General features: G+C 48.5%; 2 protein-coding genes across 6 annotated transcripts in view; one reads left to right on the top strand and one right to left on the bottom strand.

Annotated features, from left to right (window-relative positions):
- Positions 1-15,150, bottom strand: part of CEP89 (centrosomal protein 89) — an 82,655-nt gene extending 67,505 nt beyond the window's left edge. For 3 of the 4 annotated variants that reach the window (XR_012513882.1, XM_074386595.1, XM_003937315.4), the window contains exons 1-4: positions 15,023-15,150; positions 9,925-10,031; positions 2,177-2,335; positions 608-794 (exon numbers count right to left, since the gene is read on the bottom strand). Coding sequence is in view for 3 of the 4 variants with exons in the window: in XM_074386595.1 (XP_074242696.1) it covers positions 608-794; positions 2,177-2,335; positions 9,925-10,031; positions 15,023-15,061 (492 nt within the window). In the remaining variant the exon portion in view is untranslated. The remainder of the gene's footprint in view (positions 1-607; positions 795-2,176; positions 2,336-9,924; positions 10,032-15,022) is intronic. The other variant, XM_010347870.3, reaches the window with a different exon arrangement.
- A 262-nt stretch (positions 15,151-15,412) lies between these two features.
- Positions 15,413-22,934, top strand: FAAP24 (FA core complex associated protein 24). Of its 2 annotated transcripts, XM_039466748.2 has the most exons (5): positions 15,413-15,461; positions 16,033-16,151; positions 16,274-16,410; positions 17,808-17,960; positions 19,860-22,934. In XM_039466748.2, exons 2-5 carry the CDS (start codon positions 16,046-16,048, stop codon positions 20,109-20,111), a joined length of 648 nt encoding a protein of 215 aa, XP_039322682.1. In that variant the 5' UTR covers positions 15,413-15,461; positions 16,033-16,045; the 3' UTR covers positions 20,112-22,934. The 2 variants fall into 2 exon arrangements, with proteins under 2 accessions (XP_039322682.1, XP_074242690.1); XM_074386589.1 differs by lacking the exon at positions 15,413-15,461 and having other exon boundaries at positions 15,469-16,151.
- The last annotated feature ends 153 nt before the right edge of the window (positions 22,935-23,087 follow it).

Genomic DNA, 23,087 nt, shown 5'->3' with positions numbered 1-23,087 from the left:
AAATGGTGCTCTATCTTGCCATTAAAGAAATGTCATCATCTAGTTTCCAAAACCTGGGAGCAGTTTAAAAATCGGGATTTGCAGAGCAGCTGGCAGTGCGGAAGTGTGTTTCCCTGAATCTCTGCGTGTGGTTCCCTGATGTGTGACAGGGCAATGAAGGGAATTCCTCACCGAGTCAGCTAAGATCAATGCACACAGAAGACAGAAACAGAGGCGTGCACAGGTATGTCAGCTCCCACCGAGAGATGCATGGCGATATTCCCCGTCAGGCACGAATTGAAAGAAAGGATGTAGTGTGCAAAATGATACCACAAAGGGACAGGAAATGTAGCTTCCAAGGTGGAAGAAAAGAGCAAGACTGCTAAGCTTTGAATGGAAGTCCACATTAAGAACGTAAAGATGTTCATCTTCGTTTTTGCAGGATAAAGAAGTTTATGTTTTAATCTAACCAGAGAGAAATGAGGCTGGACACGTCTAAAAAAATCAACCCCAAAGCAAATGCTATCGAATGTGGAATAGTGAGAAGAAATCCTTAGCAATGCACTAATTTACCAAAAGTTAACGTCAGGGTGAGGGTCAAGAAGAAAGCTGGGAACATGGAAAACACCTGATTTCTGTGTGGCACAGCGTACACGTCATCACCGTGGCCTCCTTCATCCTTCTGGGCACTGACATACCCCAACTCCTTGCAGCCGGATGACAGCTGAGTTTCAGAGTCCTCTTCTTCCCCATAGTCCAGCGTTTCAAAGGATGGCAAAGAAGATCTTCTTCCCATCTCATTCTGCCAATTTGGTCTGTATTACAACATTCACAAAGAAAACAAAGAAAAAAACCACTTAACACTTGACATTGATACACACACACGTATTAAATGCACTGCCTCCAAGTCCTTACCGTAAATGTGTGATAGTACAAAGTACACAGAAGCTAAAATATGACATTTTCCACCATACATCCTTTTGTACACTCAGCATACCCTTCTAGTTTCTGTTTTTAGAGTTACTGCATACATATACAATTTGTCTTGTTATAAATAAGAACTTTTTCTTTTTTGAAATAGGGTCTCACTGTCTCCCAGGCTGGAGTGCAGTGGTGCAATCACAGTTCACTGTAGCCTCAACTTCCCTGGGCTCAGGTGATCCTCCTACCTCAGCCTCCCAAGTAGCTGGAACTAACCACGCCCAGCTAATTTTTGTATTTTTTGTAGAGACAGGGTTTCACCATGTTGTCTAGGCTGGTCTCAAACTCCTTGGCTCAAGTGATCTGCCCACCTCAGCCTCCTAAAGTGCTAGGATTACAGGCATGAGCCACTGGGCCCAGCCTATTATTATTATTATTATTATTATTATTATTATTTGAGATGGAGTCTCACTCTCACCCAGGCTGGAGTGCAGCAGCGCAATCTTGGCCCACTGCAACCTCCACCTCCCGGGTTTAAGCGATTCTCCTGCCTCAGCCTCCTGAATAGCTGGGATTACAGGTACACGTGACCACGCCTGGCTAATTTTTGTATTTTTAGTAGAGATGGGGTTTCACCATGTTGACCAGGCTGGTCTCGAACTCCTGACCTCAGGTGATCTGCCTGCCTTGAGCTGTTTCTAGATGATTCCTGTACATCCTAAGCTCTCCCCTCAACCCTCTCTTCCTTAGGAGGAAATCGTCCTCACCCCCAGCCCTGTGTCAGCTCAAACACAGGACAAGCAACAAAGGAGATGATGATGAAAAAGGCTTAACCACCACAACTGCCAAGAAGGTCAAATTAGTGTGAATGTCCAGAGATACATGAGAGAGGTGAGGAGGGTCCACTCTCACTGTTCAGGCTGCTGCACGAAGAAACTTACAAAGGGCTGGAAGCAACGCTGAATTCATTAGCTCTGTGCGGCCCTGAAAATGGCCAGGACCCATACAAGTCAAATCTAACAAGATCCACTCTTGTTAGGATTGACTCTTGTTCGAACAGACCCCAGAGCAATTAGGTTGCTGGACAGTGTCCGTTTGACATTGGTGATAAAAACCCAGCAACTAAGACTAGGCATAAATACGTGTATGAGCACCCATGCACCCACACAGGTACATAGGCACACACATGTACATATGCACACACACATGTAGGGAACAGGCTGAGCTGCCCCTCTTCCACCCTGAGAGGAAGCAGAGCCGGCGATCTGGTCCCCACCGAGGCCTTAGCTCTGAGGTGGTGGCGTAGGGCTCGATGAAGCTGTCCTGTTCAACACTGCTCACGTCACTCTCAGACCGGGATCTCCGGCGAGGCTGAGGAATGGCCACCGTCCGCCCAGTCAATGTTGTCGCCAGAATGGCTGCTGCCAGAGCAGATCTGTGGACAAAAACATCCCAGAGACGGTGAGACACGAACACCCCAGGTGAAGGCTGAACAAGACACATGCAGGCTCACCTTCTGCTGGACAGTGTCGACTGAGCACTTACTCTGCACCCATCTTCTACCGCGGGCCATCGGACAATCGCATTCGGTTCTCACACAACTGTATGATTACATACTATTGCCATCCCATTTTCCATAGAAATTAAATGACTTGTAAAAATTTCCTAGCCAAAAGGAGGTAGAATCAGGCCTCTTATCAAGGCAGAGCCAAAAGCCTACATTCCAGTAGTTTTCTTATTAGAAGATGAGAATGGGGAAAAAAAAAAAAGATCTAGAAAGACATAAAATTTTCATCATCAAATTTTAAAATCTTTTAAGATTTAAAAGGACTTTAAACATTTTTTGCAAATTACTCAGGAATATCTTACAGGTAAGTTAGAGGCAACAGATTTAGCTCTGCCTAAAAAAGTAAAACAAAACAAAAGACCCCGTCCCAGCTCGCTGCCTAGGAAAATGTCCAGGTCACAGCACAGGGAGGAGGAACAGGGGGAGCCAGGCAGACTCCCTGAGTTGTAGAGATGGAGCTGAGAGTCAGGGACACCAAGGCAGAGAAACCTGCGGGAAAGAGTGCCAGAGAGGAGAGAACTGCAGAGAAAACCGGGCGATCCGGAGGAGGTCACCCAGTCTCAGCGGAACACTGCACAGCACAGGGGTGCGAGGAAATCACCCAACAGTGGAAGAGGAACCATCCACCAGGATCAGAGAAGCAGTGCCAGGTGCTTACACACGGCCCGGGACAGCAGCTGCTCCCACCGGGCAGACTGGAGAAACCTATCATTCATGAGACGCTGGCTGCAGCACTCAGAAAGGTCTGGCCCCCGGTGCTGGGGAATAATTAGACCCGGCTGCGCACGGCTCCACACCACACCTAACAAATTTTAAAAGAAAGACCTGAAAGGCCGGGCACGGTGGCTCAAGCCTGTAATCCCAGCACTTTGGGAGGCCGAGGTGGGTGGATCACGAGGTCGAGAGATCGAGATCATCCTGGTCAACATGGTGAAACCCCGTCTCTACTAAAGATACAAAAAAAAAAAAAAAACTAGCTGGGCGTGGTGGCGCGTGCCTGTAATCCCAGCTACTCAGGAGGCTGAGTAAGGAGAATTGCCTGAAACCAGGAGGTGGAGGTTGCGGTGAGCCGAGATCGCGCCATTGCACTCCAGCCTGGGTAACAAGAGTGAAACTCCGTCTCAAAAAAAAAAAAAAAGACCTGAAAGATCTAATGGTTTCCAAGCAATTGAACTACGTCCTGGAACAAAGGTCAAGGCGTTTTCAGGAATACAAAACTATCCAGCACTCAAGGTAAAATTCACAAGATCTTGTATCCACTTAGATAAGCAGGTAGGCAAAGAGACAGCAAACCATCATCTAAAATGAAGGCAACCATCAACTGAAACCCACTAAGAACTGAACACACATGTAGAATTGGCAGAAAAGCACATTCAGATAGTTATTACAGCTGTATTTCTTATGTTCAAAAAGCCAAGTAAGACATGGACGACTGTAAAAAATCCCAGCTTCATGAGATAAAAATGACAGCATCAGAGATAGAAAGTATCCTGGATGCGACATATTGCAGAAGATCAGTAAAATTAAAGGCAAAGACAACAGAAAATTACCAAAATAAAATGGAGATGGGAAAAAAAAAAGTTTTTAAGAGGATCAATGAAATATGGGATGAAAAAAACACTGTTTTTTATATTTTGGGTTTGGGGGGGTGGGGGTTGAGATGATTTCACTCTGTTGCCCAGGCTGGAGTGCAGTGGTGCGGTCACAGCTCAGCATAGCCTCAACCTCCTGGGCTCAAGTGATCCTCCTGCCTCAGCCTCTCGAACAGCTGGGACTATAGGCACACGTCACCACATCTGGCTAATTTTTATATTTTTTGTAGAGATGGGGTCTCACTATGTTCTCCAGGCTGGTCCGGAACTCCTGGGCTCAAGTAATCCTCCTGCCTCAGGCTCCCAAAGTGTTGGGTTTACAGGCATAAGCCACCACGCCTGGCTGCTGTTTTGTTTTAAATCACTACATTTTGGTGTAACTGTTACACAGCAATAAATAACTAATAGCCTCATCATCAAATGGTGCTGGAAAAATCAAATCTCCATATGCCAAAAAAACCCCATGGATCTATACCTTACACACTGATACTGTTTGGCTCTGTGCCCCTATCCAATCTCATCTGGAATTGTAATCCCCAAGTGCTGAAGGAAGGAAGTGATTGGATTATGGGGGCAGTTTCTCCCATCCTGTTCTTGTGATAGTGGGTGAATTCTCACAAGAGCTGATGGTTTTATAAATGGTAGTTTCTTCTCAGCTCTCACACGCTCGCTCTCTCTCACCTGCCACCATGTAAGACGTGCCTGCTTCCCTTCCTCTGTGATTGTAAGTTTCCTGAGGATTCCCCAGCCATGCAGAACTGTGAGTCAATTAAATCTCCTTTGCTTATAAATTACCCTGTCTCAGGTAGTATCTTTACAGCAGTGTGAGAACAGACTAATACACATACCATTTACAAACACTAACTGTAAATAGATTAGAGACCTAAATGTAAAGCCTAAAACCATAACACTTCCAGAAGAAAATGTAAGAGAAACCTTTGTGACCTTAGGTTACATAAAGATTTCTTCAACATGAGATACTGAAAGCATGATCCATAAAAGAAAAAATTGTAAGCTGGACTTCATAAAAATTAAGAACTTCTGCTGTTTGAAAGCACTGTTTAAGAGAATGAAAAGACAAGCCACAGATACAGAGAAAAGACTAGCTAATCACATATTTGGTAAAAGACTTGTATTCATACTATGTAACGAACCCTCAGAATGCAATCATGGAAAACAAAAAAAGCCGGGACTGTGATGTCTCCAGGAAGCCCCCAGTCTTCACCCAGGTCTCTGCTTACATCTCCTGGATGAAAAATGTCTTTGCCTCCAACTGAACATGTTCCTGTGTCCAACGGCCTTCCCAAGATGGTTCTGAGATCCGCAACAGGACTTGTGATCAATAAGGAATGCCCAAATTTGTAAATGGGCAAAGGATGTGAACAGATGCTTCACTGAAAAAAACATGCAAAGCTGACAAACACATGAAAAGATACTCAGTACCATTAGCTATTAGAGAAATGCAAAATAAGGCCAGGCGTGGTGTCTCACGCCTGTAATCCCAGCAATTTGGAAGGCTGAGGCAGGTGGATCACTTAAGGTCAGAAGTTCGAGAACATCCTGGTCAGCATGGTGAAACCCCATCCCTAAAAATACAAAAAATAGCCGAGTATGGTGGTATGTGCCTGTAACCCCAGCTACTCAGGAGGCTGAAGCACAAGCAGCACTTGAATCTGGGAGGCGGAGGTGGCAGTGAGCTGAGATTGCTCCACTGCACTCCAGCCTGGGTGACAGACTGAGACTCTGTCTCAAAAATAAGAGACTCCATCTCAAAAAAAAGAAAAAAAGAAAAAAAGAAATAAAAAAAAAACACAATGAAATACTACTACACGCTCATTCAATGTCCAAAACTTTAAAAACCGACTAAGTTAATCCCTCGTGCTCTTCTGTTGTAAACCGGGCCTATCAGAATGGCTCCCACAAAGGCGGGCAGCAAGAAGGATTGTTCTCTCATCAACAAGGCTGTGACCAGAAAGTACCCTATCAGCACTCACGAGCACATCCTATGGAGTGTGCTTTAAGACACTGTCCCTGGCACACACAAAGAGATCTGGAAATTTCCCATGAAAGAGTTGGGATCTCCAGATGTATGCATTGACACCGGGCTCCACGAAGCTGTCTCAGGCAAAGGAGCAAGGAATATCCCGCACTCTACCTGTGTACCACTGTCCAGAAAGGGTTATGAAGATGAAGATTGAGCAAACACGTGCCATACATTGCTCACCTACGTACCTGCCACCACTTTCAAACATCTACGTTCAGTGTGGATGAAAACTAACCACTGACTGTCCAAGTTATAAAAGATCCCCCCCACACACACACACAGTCACTCACACATGTGCACATGAACACACACACACACAGAGGCACTCACACGTGTGCACACGAACACACACACACACAGAGGCACTCACATGTGTGCACACGAACAAACGCACACTGACCAAACCACATGTTGATGAGGATATGAAGCAACTGGACTCGTATACTGTTGGTGGGAACATAAATGGGACAACAACCTTGGAAAACAGCTTGACAGTTTCTTAATAAATTAAATACCCACCTAGTATAAGGCCCAGCTATAGATATTTACCCAAGAGAAATGAAAGTATATATCCAAACATTTGTGTATACTTTTTTTTTTTTTTTAATAGAGATAGAGTTTCACCATGTTGGCCAGGCTGGTCTTGAACTCCTGACCTCAGGTGATCCACCCCTCGGCCTCTCAAAGTGCTGGGATTACAGGCGTGAGCCACCACACCTGGCCTGTGTATACTTTTTTTTAAGAGATGGAGTCTCGCTTTGTTGCCCAGGCTGGAGTGCAGCGGTGCAATCTCGGCTCACTGCAACCTCTGCCTCCTGCGTTCAAGTGATTCTTGTGACTCAGCCTCCCCAGTAGTTGTGACTCCAGGCATGCATCTCCACACCCAGTTAATTTTTGTATTGTTAGTGGAGACAGGGTTTTGCTGTGTTGGCAAGGTTGGTCTTAAACTCCTGAGCTCAGGTGATCCACCTGACTTAGCCTCCCAAATTGATGGGATTACAGGTGTGAGCCACCACATGCAGCCACTGTGTAAATGTTCATAGCAGCCTTTTTCTAGTAACCAAAATTACAAACAAACCAAATATCCATCAACAGGTGAATGGATAAACAAACTGCGGCATTTTCATGGTGAAATACTCCTCGGTAAGGAAAAGGATGGATCATTGACTTTCAGAACACGTGTGAATTGGAATAATCATGCTGAGTGAAAGAAGGCAGTGTATTTTATGTAATTCCACTTATATAAAATTCTGGAAAATACAAACCAATCCATAGTGCGAGAAAGGAGATGAGTGGTTGCCTGGGGATGGGCAGGAGCACAGAAGGTGGCAGAGAGGGGCAGGGGGAAGGAATTACAAAGAAGCATGAAGACTCCTGTCAGAATGATAGCTACATTTATTATCTTGTTTTCTTTTTCAGGACCTATCCTATTCTCTTTTGAAAACTTTTTTTTTTTTGAGACGGAGTTTCGCTCTTGTTACCCAGGCTGGAGTGCAATGGCGCGATCTCGGCTCACCGCAACCTCCGCCTCCTGGGTTCAGGCAATTCTCCTGCCTCAGCCTCCTGAGTAGCTGGGATTACAGGCACGCGCCACCATGCCCAGCTAATTTTTTGTATTTTTAGTAGAGACGGGGTTTCACCATGTTGACCAGGATGGTCTCGATCTCTTGACCTTGTGATCCGCCCACCTCGGCCTCCCAAAGTGCTGGGATTACAGGCTTGAGCCACCGCGCCCGGCCATTTTGAAAACAAAGTTTTTAGGGCTGGGCATGGTGGCTCACGCATGTAATCCCAGTATTTTGGGAGGTCGAGGCAGGCAGATCACGTGGTCAAGAGTTTGAGACCATCCTGGCCAACGCGGTGAAACTTCATCTCTACCAAAAATAAAAAAAATTAGCTGGGTGTGGTGGCTTCTGCCTGTCATCCCAGCTACTCGGGAGACTGAGGCAGGAGAATCGCTTGAACACAGGAGGCAGAGGTTGCAATGAGCCAACATCATGCCACTGTACCCTAGCCTGGTGACAAAGCAAGACTCCATCTCAAAAAAAAAAAAAACAAAAAAAAAAAACCATTTTTTTTTTAGAGGCAGAGAGGGCCTCACTCTGTTGCTCAGGCTGCAGTGCAGTGACATGATCATTGTTCACTGCAGCCTTGATCTCTTGGGCTCAAGTGATCCTCCCGCCTTAGTCTCTGCAGCATCTGGGATTGCAGGCATGCGCCACCATGCTCAGCTCATTTATTTTCTTTTTTTGTATAGACAAGGTTTTGCTATGTTGCCCAGGCTGATCTTGAACTACTGGGCACATGCAATCCTCTGGCCTTAGCCTCCCAGGATCAGGTTAGCCCAAGAATTCAAGAACAACTTAGGCAACATAGGGAGACCCCCATCACTGCCAAAAATTTTAAAAATTAGCCAGGCATGGTGGTGTGCCTGTAGTCCCAGCTACTCAGGAGGCTGAGACAGGAGGATTGCTTGATGCTAGGAGTTGAGGCTGTAGTGAGTCACATTTGCAGTAATGCACTCCAGCCTGGGCAACAGAATGAGACCCTGTCTCAGAAAAAAATCTTTTGTTTTGGCCAGGCCCCGGGGGCTCATGTCTGTAATCACAGCACTTTGGGAGGCAGAGGCAGATGGACTGTTTGAGCCCAGAAGTCCAGCTTGGGCAACATGGCAAAACCCTATCTCTACAAAAAATACAAAAACTAGCTGGGATTGGTGGTGCCTGCCTGTAGTCCCAGCTACCCAGGAGGCTGAAATAGGAGGATGGAATGAGCGTGGGAGAAAGGGGTTGCAGTGAGCCATGATTGCACCATTGCGCTTCAGTCAGGGCAACAGAGCAAGATCCTGCCTTGAAAAAAAATTTTTTAAAAAGAGAAAATTGTCCAGGTACGGTGTCTCACACCTGTAATCCCAGTACTTTGGGAGGCTGAGGTGGGTGGATCACTTGAGGTCAGGAGTTCAAGACCAGCCTGGCCAACATGGTGAAACCTCGTCTCTAAAAAAAATACAAAAATTAGCTGGGCATGGTGGCAGGCACCTGTAATCTGAGCTACTTCGGAGGCTGAGGCAGAAGAATCACTTAAACCCGGGAGGTGGAGGTTGCAGTGAGCCGAGATCATACCACTGCACTCCAACCTGGGTGACAGAGCAAGACTCCATCTCGTGAAAAAAGAAAAAAAGAAAATTATGTGTATAATTCAAAATTCCCTGTTAACCTAATACTTGGGAATTAATGCTTTATATTTTTTAAAAAATACTTATCACGGCCGGGCGCGGTGGCTCAAGCCTGTAATCCCAGCACTTTGGGAGGCCGAGGCGGGTGGATCACGAGGTCGAGAGATCGAGACCGTCCTGGTCAACATGGTGAAACCCCATCTCTACTAAAAATACAAAAAACTAGCTGGGCGTGGTGGCGCGTGCCTGTAATCCCAGCTACTCAGGAGGCTGAGGCAGGAGAATTGCCTGAGCCCAGGAGGCGGAGGTTGCAGTGAGCTGAGATCGCGCCATTGCACTCCAGCCTGGGTAACAAGAGCGAAACTCCGTCTCAAAAAAAAAAAAAAAAAAAACAAGAAAATACTTATCACATTCAATCACGAAATGTGAGAACGTCACACACCTGAAAGGGATAGACCTCAAGTCCATCCATTATCCTCAGAGACACCATCTTCACTGCGTCATTATGGAATCGTGGTAAACATTTGGAAGGATGTAACTCTAACCACCCTACTTGTAATTTTCTGGGCAGTTTGAGCAGTTCCAGGATCCAGGACTTGGGAGCCGGGCACAGGGGTGACCTTGGTGCCTGTCATGTGAGACTCACCTTGGTCTCTCTGGGGACGGGTTGGGGCTGCGGGGAGGAGGTGTGCGGGGCACAGCTGCCTTCGGAGCAATGCTGGCTGCAGGTAAAAGGCCATGGATGATGTGTTTCTGCACAAATGAAATCCAACAGAAGTCACTAGGTTGGGTCACTGGATCACCTGAGTCTTGTCACCAACCCCCTCCCCTGGGCCTGCAAGGGAACACCTGCATTGGCCACCCATGGATCCAAACCCATCAGAAGCCCACTCCTCCCTGCCATCCCGTCCTCATCAGGCCAGACAAGTGCGCACAGCCAGGAGCACCATGACAGCTGCTCACTGTGGAACCTTCTTGTCCTTCCCTCCTCAGAGCTTCCCTGGCTGTCCCCAAGAGTCACCCCCTAGCTCTCCCACATGTCCCACAGCACTGCCCCCAGTGATGTCTCATGTGACTCCCCCTACAGAGCAGGGTGACTTCCTGAGAAACAGGTGACTTCCTTATCTTTTTTTGTTTTGTTTTGCTTTTGAGACGGGGTCTTGCTCTGTTGCCCAGAGTGGAGTGCAGTGGTACAATCATAGCTCACTGCAGCCTCAAACTTCCGACTCAAGCAATCCTCCGGCCTCAGCTGTGCAAGTAGATGGGACTACAGATGTTCACCACTATGCCTAGCTAATTTTTGTATTTTTTGTAGAGATGGGATCTCACTATGTTGCCCAGGCTGGTCTCGAACTCCTGGCTTCAAGTGATCCTCCCACCTCAGCCTCCCAAAGTGTTGGGATCATAGGCATGAGGCACCGCACCTGGCCAACTCTCTTATCTTTATCAATCCTAGAGCACATTGCCTCACACCTCAAAGGGGCTTAATATAAAATTTTAGGTGGCTTATCTCCAAGATGAGTAATGAAAACTAGCTCCTACACACAATCAAAGTCAGAGAACCCCACTTTAGGTAACTGGGAGTCTCTGAGAAGTTTCTGGGTTTAGTCCAATCATTTTTTTTTTTTTGAGACGGAGTTTCTCTCGTTATCCAGGCTAGAGTGCAATGGCGCGATCTCGGCTCACTGCAACCTCCGCCTCCTGGGTTCAGGCAATTCTCCTGCCTCAGCCTCCTGAGTAGCTGGGATTACAGGCACGCACCACCATGCCCAGCTAATGTTTTGTATTTTTAGTAGAGACGGGGTTTCACTATGTTGACCAGAATGGTCTCGATCTCTTGACCTCGTGATCCACCCGCCTCGGCCTCCCAAAGTGTTGGGATTACAGGCGTGAGCCACCGTGCCCGGCTAGTCCAATCATTTTCTTGGCAGGAACTATTCATTCCCACCTACTAGAGGCAGAACACCATGACAGCAATGAAGACACCTTGTCCTCATCCCCGAAGTGGTGAGTAGAGAGGAAAAACACCGAATAGTTACTACAGAACATAGAATTATGGAATGAGCTGGGAGAAAGGCTCTCTCACTAAAAATGACAAAAATAAAAAAAGCATCAGTGAGATGTGGGAGAAAAACACTATCATTTTCTGTTTGGAGCCAGTAATTAGCACAAAGGGCTGGGGTGGTGCAGGCAGGGAAGCACTCCTCCAGGCCTGGGGCCAGCCTGGGAACTTTCAGATGCTTTCCTTCGAGAAAAGCACACAGGCATTTAGACTGGGCTTTCAAAGATGCCCACTGGTCCCACATTTGGAAACATTATGGAATATCATTCTAGGAAGCGGGAACAGCATGAACAAAGGAATGGAGCAAGACATTGGTTGCAGTGCTCTTACGGTTCTCTGTTTTGCTGGAGTACAGAGGCATCTGCAAGTGTGGGGTGGGGGAGAGGTGGGGACAGTTCCCACGGGAAGGGCTTTCAGAGCAGACGGAGGAGATCCCAGGGCCTAGTGAGAAGCACTCACTGGCAGTGGCCCCAGGAAAGTTAGGGAGTGGTTGGCAAGAGACACAAGGCTGGGAAGTGTGGCGCAGCACGGAGGCATCTTTCAGGAGTGAGGGATGGGCAGACCTTCCAGTCATCTCTTACAGCCCCTATCCCCCATTGCACAGTCACCCACAGGAGCAGATGCTCCAAGCAGTCTCTACCCAATACCCCCACTCTGTTTACCTCTCTGAGTGGTGCCCACCACCCTGCATCTGTCAAGGGATTCAACAGTCTCCACGTCTGTTTCCTCCCCAATCCCCACCACCACCTGCTGCACGATAAGAAAGGGTTTTTGTTTGTTTGCTTGTTTTGGAAACAGTCTTGTCTGTTCCCAAGGCTGGAGTGGGGTGGCATGATCTCAGCTCACTGTGGCATGATCTCGGCTCACTGCAACCTCCACCTCCTGGGTTCAAGCTATTCTTGTGCCTCAGCCTCCCAAGTAGCCAGGACTACAGGCATTTGTAGAGACAGGTAGAGACACGGTTTCACCATGTTGGCCAGAGTGGTCTCGAACTCCTGACTCAGGCAATCCACATGCCTCAGCCTCCCAAAGTGCTGGGATTACAGGTGAGAATTACCATGCCTGGCCAGAAAAGGTTTTCTTAACCTTTGAATCCCAGGGGCTGGCGTCCAGTAGGGTCCTCCAAAAGGGCTAAGATTTATTCTTGTTTCTCTTTGAAAGAGTGAATCCCCCATTGCACACTAAACATGTCTCATACCATCACAGTCATTTCCTAACTCTGGTCCCCTCGCCGATCATGTCTCTACCAGGCAGAAAAACCCTGAGGCAGCCCCACTCTCTCAACAGCAGGCACGTGTCCAGCACGGCATACTTGAGCTGATATAACTTGGTTCCTACCAAGAGTTACAGAATCTCTGGGGTGTCAATTTTACTGGCCGGAACCTCTGTGGCCACAGTGCCTTTGCCCAAGTTCTTGTCCCGTGTCCAGGAAGAATGAATGAGGTACGCAGACCTCAGAAGCATGAAAAAGAGTTTTATTTAGTCTGAGACCAGCTCAGAGGAGTGGGTAGCTCCCCTCTGCAGCCAGATCGTCTCATGAGCTCAAGTGTCAACCTCAGCAGAGAGGAGGCCATGGAGAGGGTGGCTGCTCTCCACAGGCAAAAGCCATTCCAATGTCTCTGCAGGTCTCTAAAGCTCTCAGCAGAGAGGGTAGCTCCTCTCTGCTGGTGGGTGGTCTCTGCAGCTCGCAGCAAAGGTTCTCCTCTCTGCAGCTGGTCATCCCGTCCCCTCATCTGTCTGCCCTCTTTGTCTTCTGACCGTCCTTTGCCCTGCTCTGGCTGAGCCCAGGGTTTTTATGGACCTCAGAGGAGAGAAAGTGCATGCTAATTGGTCCATGGGCAGCCATTGGCAGGCCCAGAAGAGGCTCCATGAATTTCTACTCCAGGGGACTGGCAGCCCAGCCCCCAGCCTTTAGGCCCTCCCTAGCCTGAGGCTGGGGCCATTCAGGGCCCCAGGGCTTGGCTCCAATCCTCCTCCAAGATCACAGCAGGTGGCCAGAGTGGAGAGAGGCCAGGTGATGGGAGCAGACACTCCTGAGCCTGCAGAGTTGGAGGGTGGAGGAATTGCCCCTTCCTGGGATGCCCAACAGGGCAGGCTGCAGAGACACCCCGGTCCTGTGCCTGGGAGGGCAGCCACAGCTGCACCTGGGAGCTCCCACCCGCCAACCTGGAAGGGGCAGGGCTCCCACCTGTTCCTGGTTCTTGCCTGCAGCTTCAGGCCCCACAGCTGCAACTACACCTGCACCTGCGAGGGCAGATCCTGCCCTTTCCCGGCTCCCTCAAGAGCACGGAGGCTGGGATCCGCAAGTGCAGTTTGGGTGGCTGTAGCCCCCGCCAGGAGGGTGGGGCTCCTGCCTGCTCCCTAGAACAGGAGGCTTGGGTCTGCAGCAGTTCACAAGGGGCGGGGCTTCCACTGGCTCCATGGAGTGTGCAGCCCCTGCCATCACAAGGACTCAAATTCATTTCCTGCTTCCCCTGCTCTTCCTGGGCAGAGTCCGTGTACTTCAGTACTCAGCCTCACCTTCCATTTCCCCAACAGCAAGTAATTCACTCTTTTTCAGGCCTTGGTATTTGCTGTCTTCTGTACCCAGAACTCTTTCCTTACTCTCCGCCAGGCCCAGGTGAACTCTCCACTCAACTACTGGCGTCATTGCCCTTCTGGTATACACGTCAACAGCAGTTCTTGTTTCACCATTTGGTACAGAATTATTTATGGGCTTGTCTATCCTCCAGACCATAAGCTGTCAATCAGTTGTGGGTATTAGCCCGCAGCGGGCACTCATTAATGTTTGCTGCTTTGAATGAAAACTCAGGCCAGGTGCAGCAGCTCACACTGTAATCCCAACACTCTTAGAGGCTAAGGTGAGAGAATTGCTTGAGCTAAGGTTTAAGACCACCTGGGCAGCAGAGTGAGACCCCATTTCTACCAAGGCACGCACACACACACACACACACACACACACACACATTTTTATGTTTTTTTGAGACAAGAGTCTCACTTTGTTACCCAGACTGGAGTGCAGTGACACAATCTCAGCTCACTACAACCTCCGCCTCTCCGATTTAATTCTCCCACCTCAACCTCCTGAGTAGCTGGGATTACAGGCACGCACCACCACACCTGCTAATTTTTGTGTTTTTAGTAGGATAGGGTTTCACCGTGTTGGCCAGGCTGATACTGAACTCCTGACCTCAAATGATCTGTCCACCTCAACCTCCCAAAGTGCTGGATTACAGGCATGAGCCACCTTGACTGGCCTCTACAGAAGAATTTTTAAAATTAGCCAGGCATTGAGACTTGGCAATGTGAGGCAAATAATAAAATAAATAAAAAATAGCTAGGCATGGTGGTGCACACCTGTAGCCCCAATTACTGGGGAGGCTGAGGCAGGGGGATCACTTGAGCCCAGGAAGTTGAAGCCGCAGTGAGCTATAATCGTGCCACTACACCCCAACCTGGGCGACAGAGCGAGACCCTGTCTTAAAAAATAATAATAAATAAATAAATAAATAAATAAATAAATAAAAAGTTTAGAACAGGAAAAAATCAAGGCTTCTTAAACTGAAAACCATTTCCTCTTGCGCCGCCACCTTGTCTGGATCTCAGACCAAACCCCAAACCCGCCCCAACCCTCTACCCGGCCCCACAGAGCCCCGAGCGCGGCGGGCGAGCATCTACTTACGAACTGGCTCCTGCGGCCTCTCCGAAACCCCAGGAACATCCTTGCGGCGCGACGAGGTCGGACCCGGGGCTGGACTCCTCATCAGCAGATCTCTCTACCGCCAGGGACCACCCACTAAAAGCCCGCTGCTGGCCCAACCCACAACACGCTTTCTCTTCGCAATGGACTTTGCAGTAACCATGTCGGCCATTGGCTCAGTTCGGCCTGCGACCAATCAGAGGTAAGGTTACTGCCACACCAGTCGTTCTTGGCAACCAGCGGGCTCCCGTTCAAATCCCCGACAGAGCGGAAATGTCCGCCCTATTCGTTCTCTTATTGGTCAGGATAGGCGTTCATTTCTGACACCACAGCCTATCGGCGCTGCGGTTGGCGGAGGGCGGGCTGGATGAAGGACTGGGCGGGCACCGAAGGCGTGAACCTGGAAGTGGCGCTACCCCAGGTAATGTGGACTCTAGACTCGGACGGTGGGGTCCCTGCGGCCTCGGTCTGGGCCCAGGATTAGACTAAGGAGCCATGGTGCAGATCCAGCTGGGGTGTCGGGTCTAGGCACGTGATGAAAATGAAGGAAGTGGACACCAGGACAAGAATCTCCTGGTTCTTAGAAAATTTATTTGGCCGCAGACAATTGGCAAAGGGGATTTCGCTGTGTTGCCCAGGCTGGTCTCGAACTCCTGGACTCAAGCGATCCTCCCGCCTCAGCCTCGGCCAGTGTTGGGATTACAGACGTTAGCTACCATGCTCAGCCCAGGATTCTGATCGTGCCTCAGCCCTTGTTGGAACCCAATGCCATTACCACCTCCACCATCACACACCCCCTCTCCAGCCACCCTGGCCTTCATTGAGACCTTTGTGTTTTCTTATTAGTAATTAAAAAGAGAATCTTATTTGGCAGTTCTTTGACAATTCAGTCTGCAGACGGGATCCTGCCCCAGAGGCCCCGGCTTGGAGTGGAATGCAGGGCCGTGTGAGGGAGAGCCTGCTCAAGTGCCGCCTGGCTTTTCCCTCCTTAGGTAGAGACTGACCATGGAAAGGAACCCCTCTGATGGCACGGGCCCCGTGCATGTGCCTTTGGGGCATGTTGTGGCGAATGAGAAATGGCGCAGGTCACAGCTGGCGCAGGAGATGCAAGGTGAGTGGGCTGCCCTCTGCCAGCTCTTGCCACCTCTGACACATTAAAAAATAAAAAAAAGTTTGCTGATTGCCATGTTTTCATCCAAAGCTCACGGAACTCTTTCTTCTCTGTATTTTAAGGGAAAATTAAGCTCATTTTCGAGGATGGCTTAACACCAGACTTTTATCTGTCGAACAGATGCTGCGTTCTTTATGTCACCGAAGCTGATTTGGTGGCAGGAAATGGCTACAGAAAGAGGCTTGTTCGGGTTAGAAATGTAAGTATTAGGCTCGGCGCTGCGGCAACGCTTGTAATCCCAGCACTTTGGAAGGCTAAGGCAGGTGGATCACCTGAGGTCAGAAGTTCGAGACCAGCCCGGCCAACATGGTGAAACACTGTCTCTACTAAAGATATAAAAGTTAGCTGGGTATGGTGGTGCACGTCTGTAATCCCAGCTACCCAGGAGGCTGAGATGGGAGAATCGCTTGAGCCTGGGAGGCAGAAGCTGTAGTGAGCTGAGATCCTGCCACTGCACTCCAGCCTGCTCGACAGAATGAGAATCCATCTCAAAAAAAAAAAAAAAAAAAAAAAAGAAAGAAAGAAAAGAAATGTTAGTATTAGATTCAAGAAACTGAAATTGGCCGGGCGCGGTGGCTCAAGCCTGTAATCCCAGCACTTTGGGAGGCCGAGGCGGGTGGATCACGAGGTCGAGAGATCGAGACCATCCTGGTCAACGTGGTGAAACCCCGTCTCTACTAAAAATACAAAAAATTAGCTGGGCATGGTGGCGCGTGCCTGTAGTCCCAGCTACTCAGGAGGCTGAGACAGGAGAATTGCCTGAACCCAGGAGGCGGAGGTTGCGGTGAGCCGAGATCGCGCCATTGCACTCCAGCCTGGGTAACAAGACTCCGGCTCAAAAAAAAAAAAAAAAAAAAAAAGAAACTGAAATTGCCAGGCATGGTGGCTCACGCCTGTAATCCCAGCACTTTGGGAGCCAAGGCCGGTGGATCACGAGGTCAAGAGATAGAGACCATCCTGGTCAACGTGGTGAAACCCTGTCTCTACTAAAAATACAAAACATTAGCTGGGCACGGTGGCTCACGCCTGTAATCCTAGCACTTTGGGAGCCGAGGCCGGTGGATCACGAGGTCGAGAGATCGAGACCATCCTGGTCAACATGGTGAAACCCCGTCTCTACTAAAAAATACAAAAAATTAGCTGGGCACGGTGGCTCACACCTGTAATCCCAGCACTTTGGGAGGCCGAGGCAGGTGGATCACGAGGTCAAGAGATCGAGACCATCCTGGTCAACGTGGTGAAACCCCGTCTCTATTAAAAATACAAAAAAATTAGTTGGGCATGGTGGCGCGTGCCTGTAATCCCAGCTACTCAGGAGGCTGAGGCAAGAGAATTGCCTGAACCCAGGAGGTGGAGGTTGCGGTGAGCTAAGATCGCGCCATTGCACTCCAGCCTGGGTAACAAGAGCGAAACTCATTCTCAAAAAAAAAAGAAACTGAAATTGAACATTGATTTGTTTCACCACCCCTCTTCCCTCCGTCTCTTGGTATCATTTATTTAAAGTCATTGGCCAGGCCAGGCAGGAAGTGATAGCACTCTTAACCTAAAAAGTAATTTGGTTGCAAAATGATTTACTGTCTTTTTTTTCCTTTCAAGTCCAATAATATTCAAGGAATTGTAGTTGTTGAAAAAACCCGGATGAGTGAACAATACTTCCCAGCCTTACAGAAGTTTACTGTGCTGGACCTTGGAATGGTGCTGCTTCCAGTGGCCAGCCAGATGGAAGCATCCTGCCTCATCATCCAGTTGGTGAGTAGCGATTCCTACACCTTCACAATTCCTACACCTTCACGGTAGCCCTGTCCTCATGCACACTCAGCTGCCCTCCCTCTAGCTGCAACCATGTATCCATTCTATGTCGTTCTCTGCCTTGGTTTATAAAACCTCTTTGCCACCCACACTCTAGGGAAGTATATCACAAAGTGCACAAGTTGGAGACCTGATTTTAGACTCCCAGGCTGTGATAGCTCCATCACTCATTATCCTGCCCTTTTGCTAGGGAAAATGTCAACTAGAGGCTGGGCATGGTGGTTCACGTTTGTCATCCCAGCACTTTGGGAGGCCAAGGTGGGCAGATCACTTGAGGCCAGAAGTTTGAGACCAGCCTGGCCAACGTGGCAAAACCCCGTCTCTACTAAAAATACAAAAATTGCCAGGTGCAGTGGCTCATGCCTGTAATCCCAGCACTTTAGGGGGCCAAGGAGGGCAGATCACCTGAGGTCAGGAGCTCGAGACCAGCCTGGCCAGCATAGTGAAACCCTGTCTCTACTAAAAATACAAAAATTAGCCAAGCGTGGTGGTGGGCGCCTGTAATCCCAGCTGCTCAGAAGGCTGAGACAGGAGAATTGCTTGAACCCTAGTGGTGGAAGTTGCAGTGAGCTGAGATCATGCCATTGCACTCCAGCCTGGGCAATAGGGCGAGACTCTGTCTCAAAAAAAAAAGAAAAAGAAAATACAAAAATTAGCTGGGCATGGTGGCAGATGCCTGTAATCCCAGCTGCTCAGGAGACTAAGACAAGAGAATCACTTGACCCAGGAGGCAGAGGTTGCAGTGAGTGGAGATTGCACCATTGCACTCCAGCCTGGGTGACAAGCAAAACTCCATCTCAAAAAGAAAACGTCAACCAGAAGCTGCTTTGTCTCATCCCCATGTGTTTTTGTTAAGCATTAGCACCTTGTGCAAGTTTTTTCTTTTTTTCAGACAAGGTCTTGCTCTGTTGCCCAATCTGCACACCCGGTGGAGTGCCGTGGCACAATCTTGGCTCACTGCAACCTCTGCCTGCCAGGTTCAAGCGATTCTCCTGCCTCAGCGTCCCGAGTAGCTGGGATTACAGGTGCCTGCCACCACACCCAGCTAATTTTTGTATTTTTGTATTTTTAGTAGAGACGGGGTTTCACCATGTTGGCCAGGCTTGTCTCGAACTCTCGAGCTCACGTGATCCGCCCACCTCAGCTTCCCAAAGTGCTGGGCCACCACACCCAGCCAACACTTATTTTTAAAATCAGTTTAGAGGCTCACACTGCTAATCGCAGCATGGGGGTAAGACCCAAACATCAATTGTGTGTGTGTTGTGTTTTTCTTTTGTTTTGTATGTGTTTAAATCTCCCCCTCTGATGTGGAGCTGGAGTTGAGAGGCACACTGCCGACGCAAGCAGCCACAAATGGCTCACAGATCCCTCTCTACCATATCCTTTGCGTCACGGTTCCTAACTTTCCTTGATACAGTGCTATTGTCTGCCTTTGTATAGCCATCGGTAACTGCAGACCAGGTTTCTCCTTTGAAGCAGGCTTCCTGCAGGGCCTGCGTGAAGTAGGTCTGGTTTGGGTGTAGCCATCATTTAATCCTGCACAACTGAAATATTTCTTAATGCACCATCAGAAAGTGTTGGAATTCCTCAGTGTGTTTTTCTAAACGTTCTGAAAACTCACGTTTTTGTAAATTATTAATGTCTTACTCCTTTGTGTGGTTCACCTTTTAACAACTTCACTCATGTCTGAGAAATCATATTCATGGCATATGAAAACATTTGTTCCCTTAAGTCAAGCCGAACCAAATGGAAAAACTAAATTTCCACAAAACAAATTTTAAGAAAATGGCCAGTTCTCCAGAGGGCGCTCACGTGCTGTTCCTTTCATTTGCGGTTCAGGTTCAAGAGCAAATCAAAGAGCCCAGTAAGAACCCTCTTCTAGGGAAGAAACGGGCCCTGCTGCTGTCTGAGCCATCCCTCCTTCGAACCGTGCAGCAGATCCCAGGAGTTGGAAAAGTTAAAGCTCCCCTTCTGCTCCAGAAGTTTCCAAGCATCCAGAAACTGAGTAATGCTTCCATTCGGGAACTGGAGCAGGTGGTCGGACAAGCAGTGGCACAGCAGGTCCATGCCTTCTTCACACAGCCCAGGTGAGGGCTGGCCTCAGGGACATGGCATCGTCTCCCCAGACCACAAACATCAGGATCTTGTTTTCAGCTTTAAAATACAAGAAAAAGGTCCTGGTGCGGTGGCTCATGCCTGTAATCCCTGCACTTTGGGAAGCCAAGACGGGTAGATCACCTGAGGTCAGGAGTTCGAGACCAGCCTGACCAACATGGAGAAACCCCATCACTACTAAAAATCCAGAATTAGCCGGATGTGGCGGCACATGCCTGTAATCCTCGGGAGGCCAAGGCAGGAGAATCGCTTGAACCCAGGAGGCAGAGGTTGCGGTGAGTCGAGATTGTACCATTGTACTCCAGCCTGGGCAACAGGAACAAAACGTCATCTCAAAAACAAAAACAAACAAACAAAAAAACAACCAAGAAAAAGGGCTGGGTGCAGTGGCTCACGCCTGTAATCTCAGCACTTTGGGAGGCTGAAGCAGGCGGATCACCTGAGGTCAGGAGTTCAAGACCAGCCTGGCTGATACGGAGAAACCCTGTCTCTACTAAAAACACAAAAATCAGCCAGGCATGGTGGCAGGCACCTGTAATCCCAGCTACTTGGGAGGCTGAGGCATGAGAATCACTTGTACTTGAGGGGTGGAGGTTGCAGTGAGTGGAGATCATTCTACTGCACTTCAGCCTGGGTGGCAGAGCGAGACCCTGTCTCAAAAAAAAAAAAAAAAAAAGAAAAAGGATTTCCTAACAGGTATACTTGGAGGTTAAGTTTAATTTTAAAAGTTTAAAAAAAGAAAAGGATTTCCTGTCACAGCAACTAGTGAAAGATGAGGTGATCTGAATGGAGCCTGTGGGTCGTCCTACCTTGGTGTCTGAGTTCAGCTTTTGAAGTTAGTGGGCCACAGAGAGCACTGCCTTCATTCTAAGATTAAAGGGGCTGGTGGGATCTTCCCAAGAGTCAGGGACTCTCATACTCAGCAAAAAGCCAGTTAGGGCTGATTTTAATGTGTGACCTCGACCTGCATCTGTCATGGAAAGTGCCTTCTAAAAAGCTTTGGTGACGCCAGGTGCAGTGGCTAACGCCTGTAATCCTAGCACTTTGGGAGGCCAAGGTGGGTGGATCACCTGAGGTCAGGAGTTCAAGACCAGCCTGTCCATGATGGTGAAACCCCATCTTTAAAAAAAATTAAAATTAAAATTAAAAAAAGAAAAAAAAGGAAAAAGCTGTGGTGGTGGAGGTGACCATCTAAGGAAACAAATGTACAAAGAAACACTGTGTATCCTAAGCCCCTTGTTCCTGGTGTCAGAGCTGCAGTTCTTCAGGTCTGGCCTTCATATACCTGTTCCTCAAGGCTGCTTCCAATGTAAATAAATAATTCCGCTACACTTCTTTCCTTTGTTCCTCCCCCCGCCCTTTTATTGGCAGATACACAGTTTGTTTATAATCACTTTGTATGTCTCCTGCACACAGAAAGTATGGAATCAGAAGCTCCCTTTAAAGTTGAAAACTCAAATGTACATGAGGCAGAAAAGGATGTGTTTGTAAAAATGTAAGACTCACCAGTGGGAGGACTCAAGAAAATGACGGCAGCAGCTGCATCCAGTGAGGGAACCAGGGGTTGGGGATCAAACGGTACGAAGTGCCCATTCAAAAAATAGACACAGGCAGCTGGGCACAGTGGCTCACACCTGTTATCCCGGCACTTTGGGAGGCCAAGGCAGGCGGATCACCTGAGGTCAGGAGTTTGAGACCAGCCTGGCCAACATGGTGAAACCCCGTTTCTACTAAAAATACAAAAAATTAGCCCGGTGAGGTGGTGCACCCCTGTAATCCCAGCTATTCTGGAGTCAGAGGTTGCAGTGAGCCAAGACCACGCCATTGTACTGCAGCTTGGGCGACAAGAGTGAAACGCCATCTCAAAAAAAAAATAGACACAGGCGCAGTGGCTCATGTCTGTAGTCCAGCACTTTGGGAGGCTGAGCTGGGAGGATTGCTTGAGTCCAGGATTTCGAGATCAGCCTGGGTAACATGGCAAGACCCCATCTCTACAAAAAATTTAAAAACTAGCCAAGCGTGGCAGACTGTAGTCCCAGCTACTTGGGAGGCTGTGGTGGGAGGATGGCTTGAGCCTGGGAGATTGAAGCTGCAGTGAGCTGTGATTGTGGCATTGTACTCCAGCCCACCCAACAAAGCAGAACCGTGTGATGAAAACAAGACAAAAACCAAAAAATAAACACAAAGATGCCATCTGTTTTAGAAAATACTAAGATAACCTGAAAACTCTTTAAGTTCTGCTTTGTGTAATGTTAGTAATTTTAAAAAATCAAAACATTAAAAATATTGGCCGAACGCAGTGGCTCATGCCTGTCATCCCAGCGTTTTGGGAGGCCGAGGCAGGCAGATCACCTGAGGTTGGGAGTTCAAGACCAGACTGAACAGCATATAGAAACCCAGTCTCTACTAAAAGTACAAAATAGCGCTTCTCAGCCTTTTGGCTAAGATCAAGTGTAAAAGTACAAAATTAGCTGGGCATGGTGGTGCATGCCTGTAATCCCAGCTACTCACGAGGCTGAGGCAGGAGAATCACTTGAACCTGGGAGGTGGAGGTTGCGGTGAGCCAAGGTTGCGTCATTGTACTCCAGCCTGGGCAACAAGAGTGAAACTGTCTCAAAAAAAACAATATCGTGGGCCAGGCGCAGTGACTGACGTCTGTAAGCCCAGCACTTTTGGAAGCCAAGGCTGGTGGATCACAAGGTCAGGAGTTCGAGACGACCCTGGCCAACACAATGAAACCCCATCTCTACTAAAAATAGAAAAGTTGGCCGGGCGCGGTGGTTCAAGCCTATAATCCCAGCACTTTGGGAGGCCGAGGCGGGTGGATCACGAGGTCAAGAGATCGAGACCATCCTGGTCAACATGGTGAAACCCCGTCTCTACTAAAAATACAAAAAACTAGCTGGGCATGGTGGCGCGTGCCTGTAATCCCAGCTACTCAGGAGGCTGAGG

This window comes from Saimiri boliviensis, chromosome 14 (genome assembly GCF_048565385.1).
Source record: "Saimiri boliviensis isolate mSaiBol1 chromosome 14, mSaiBol1.pri, whole genome shotgun sequence".
NCBI lineage: Eukaryota > Metazoa > Chordata > Mammalia > Primates > Cebidae > Saimiri > Saimiri boliviensis.
Note: the sequence above shows the minus strand (reverse complement) of the source record. Positions and strands in the feature narration are given on the sequence as shown.

Coding starts and splice junctions, on each gene's coding strand:
- FAAP24 (XM_039466748.2), top strand. CDS start 16,046: ATGGAAAGGAACCCCTCTGATGGCACGGGCCCCGTGCATGTGCCTTTG. Junction 16,152..16,273: donor GCTGGCGCAGGAGATGCAAG/GTGAGTGGGCTG, acceptor CTGTATTTTAAG/GGAAAATTAAGCTCATTTTC. Junction 17,961..19,859: donor CCTGCCTCATCATCCAGTTG/GTGAGTAGCGAT, acceptor TTTGCGGTTCAG/GTTCAAGAGCAAATCAAAGA.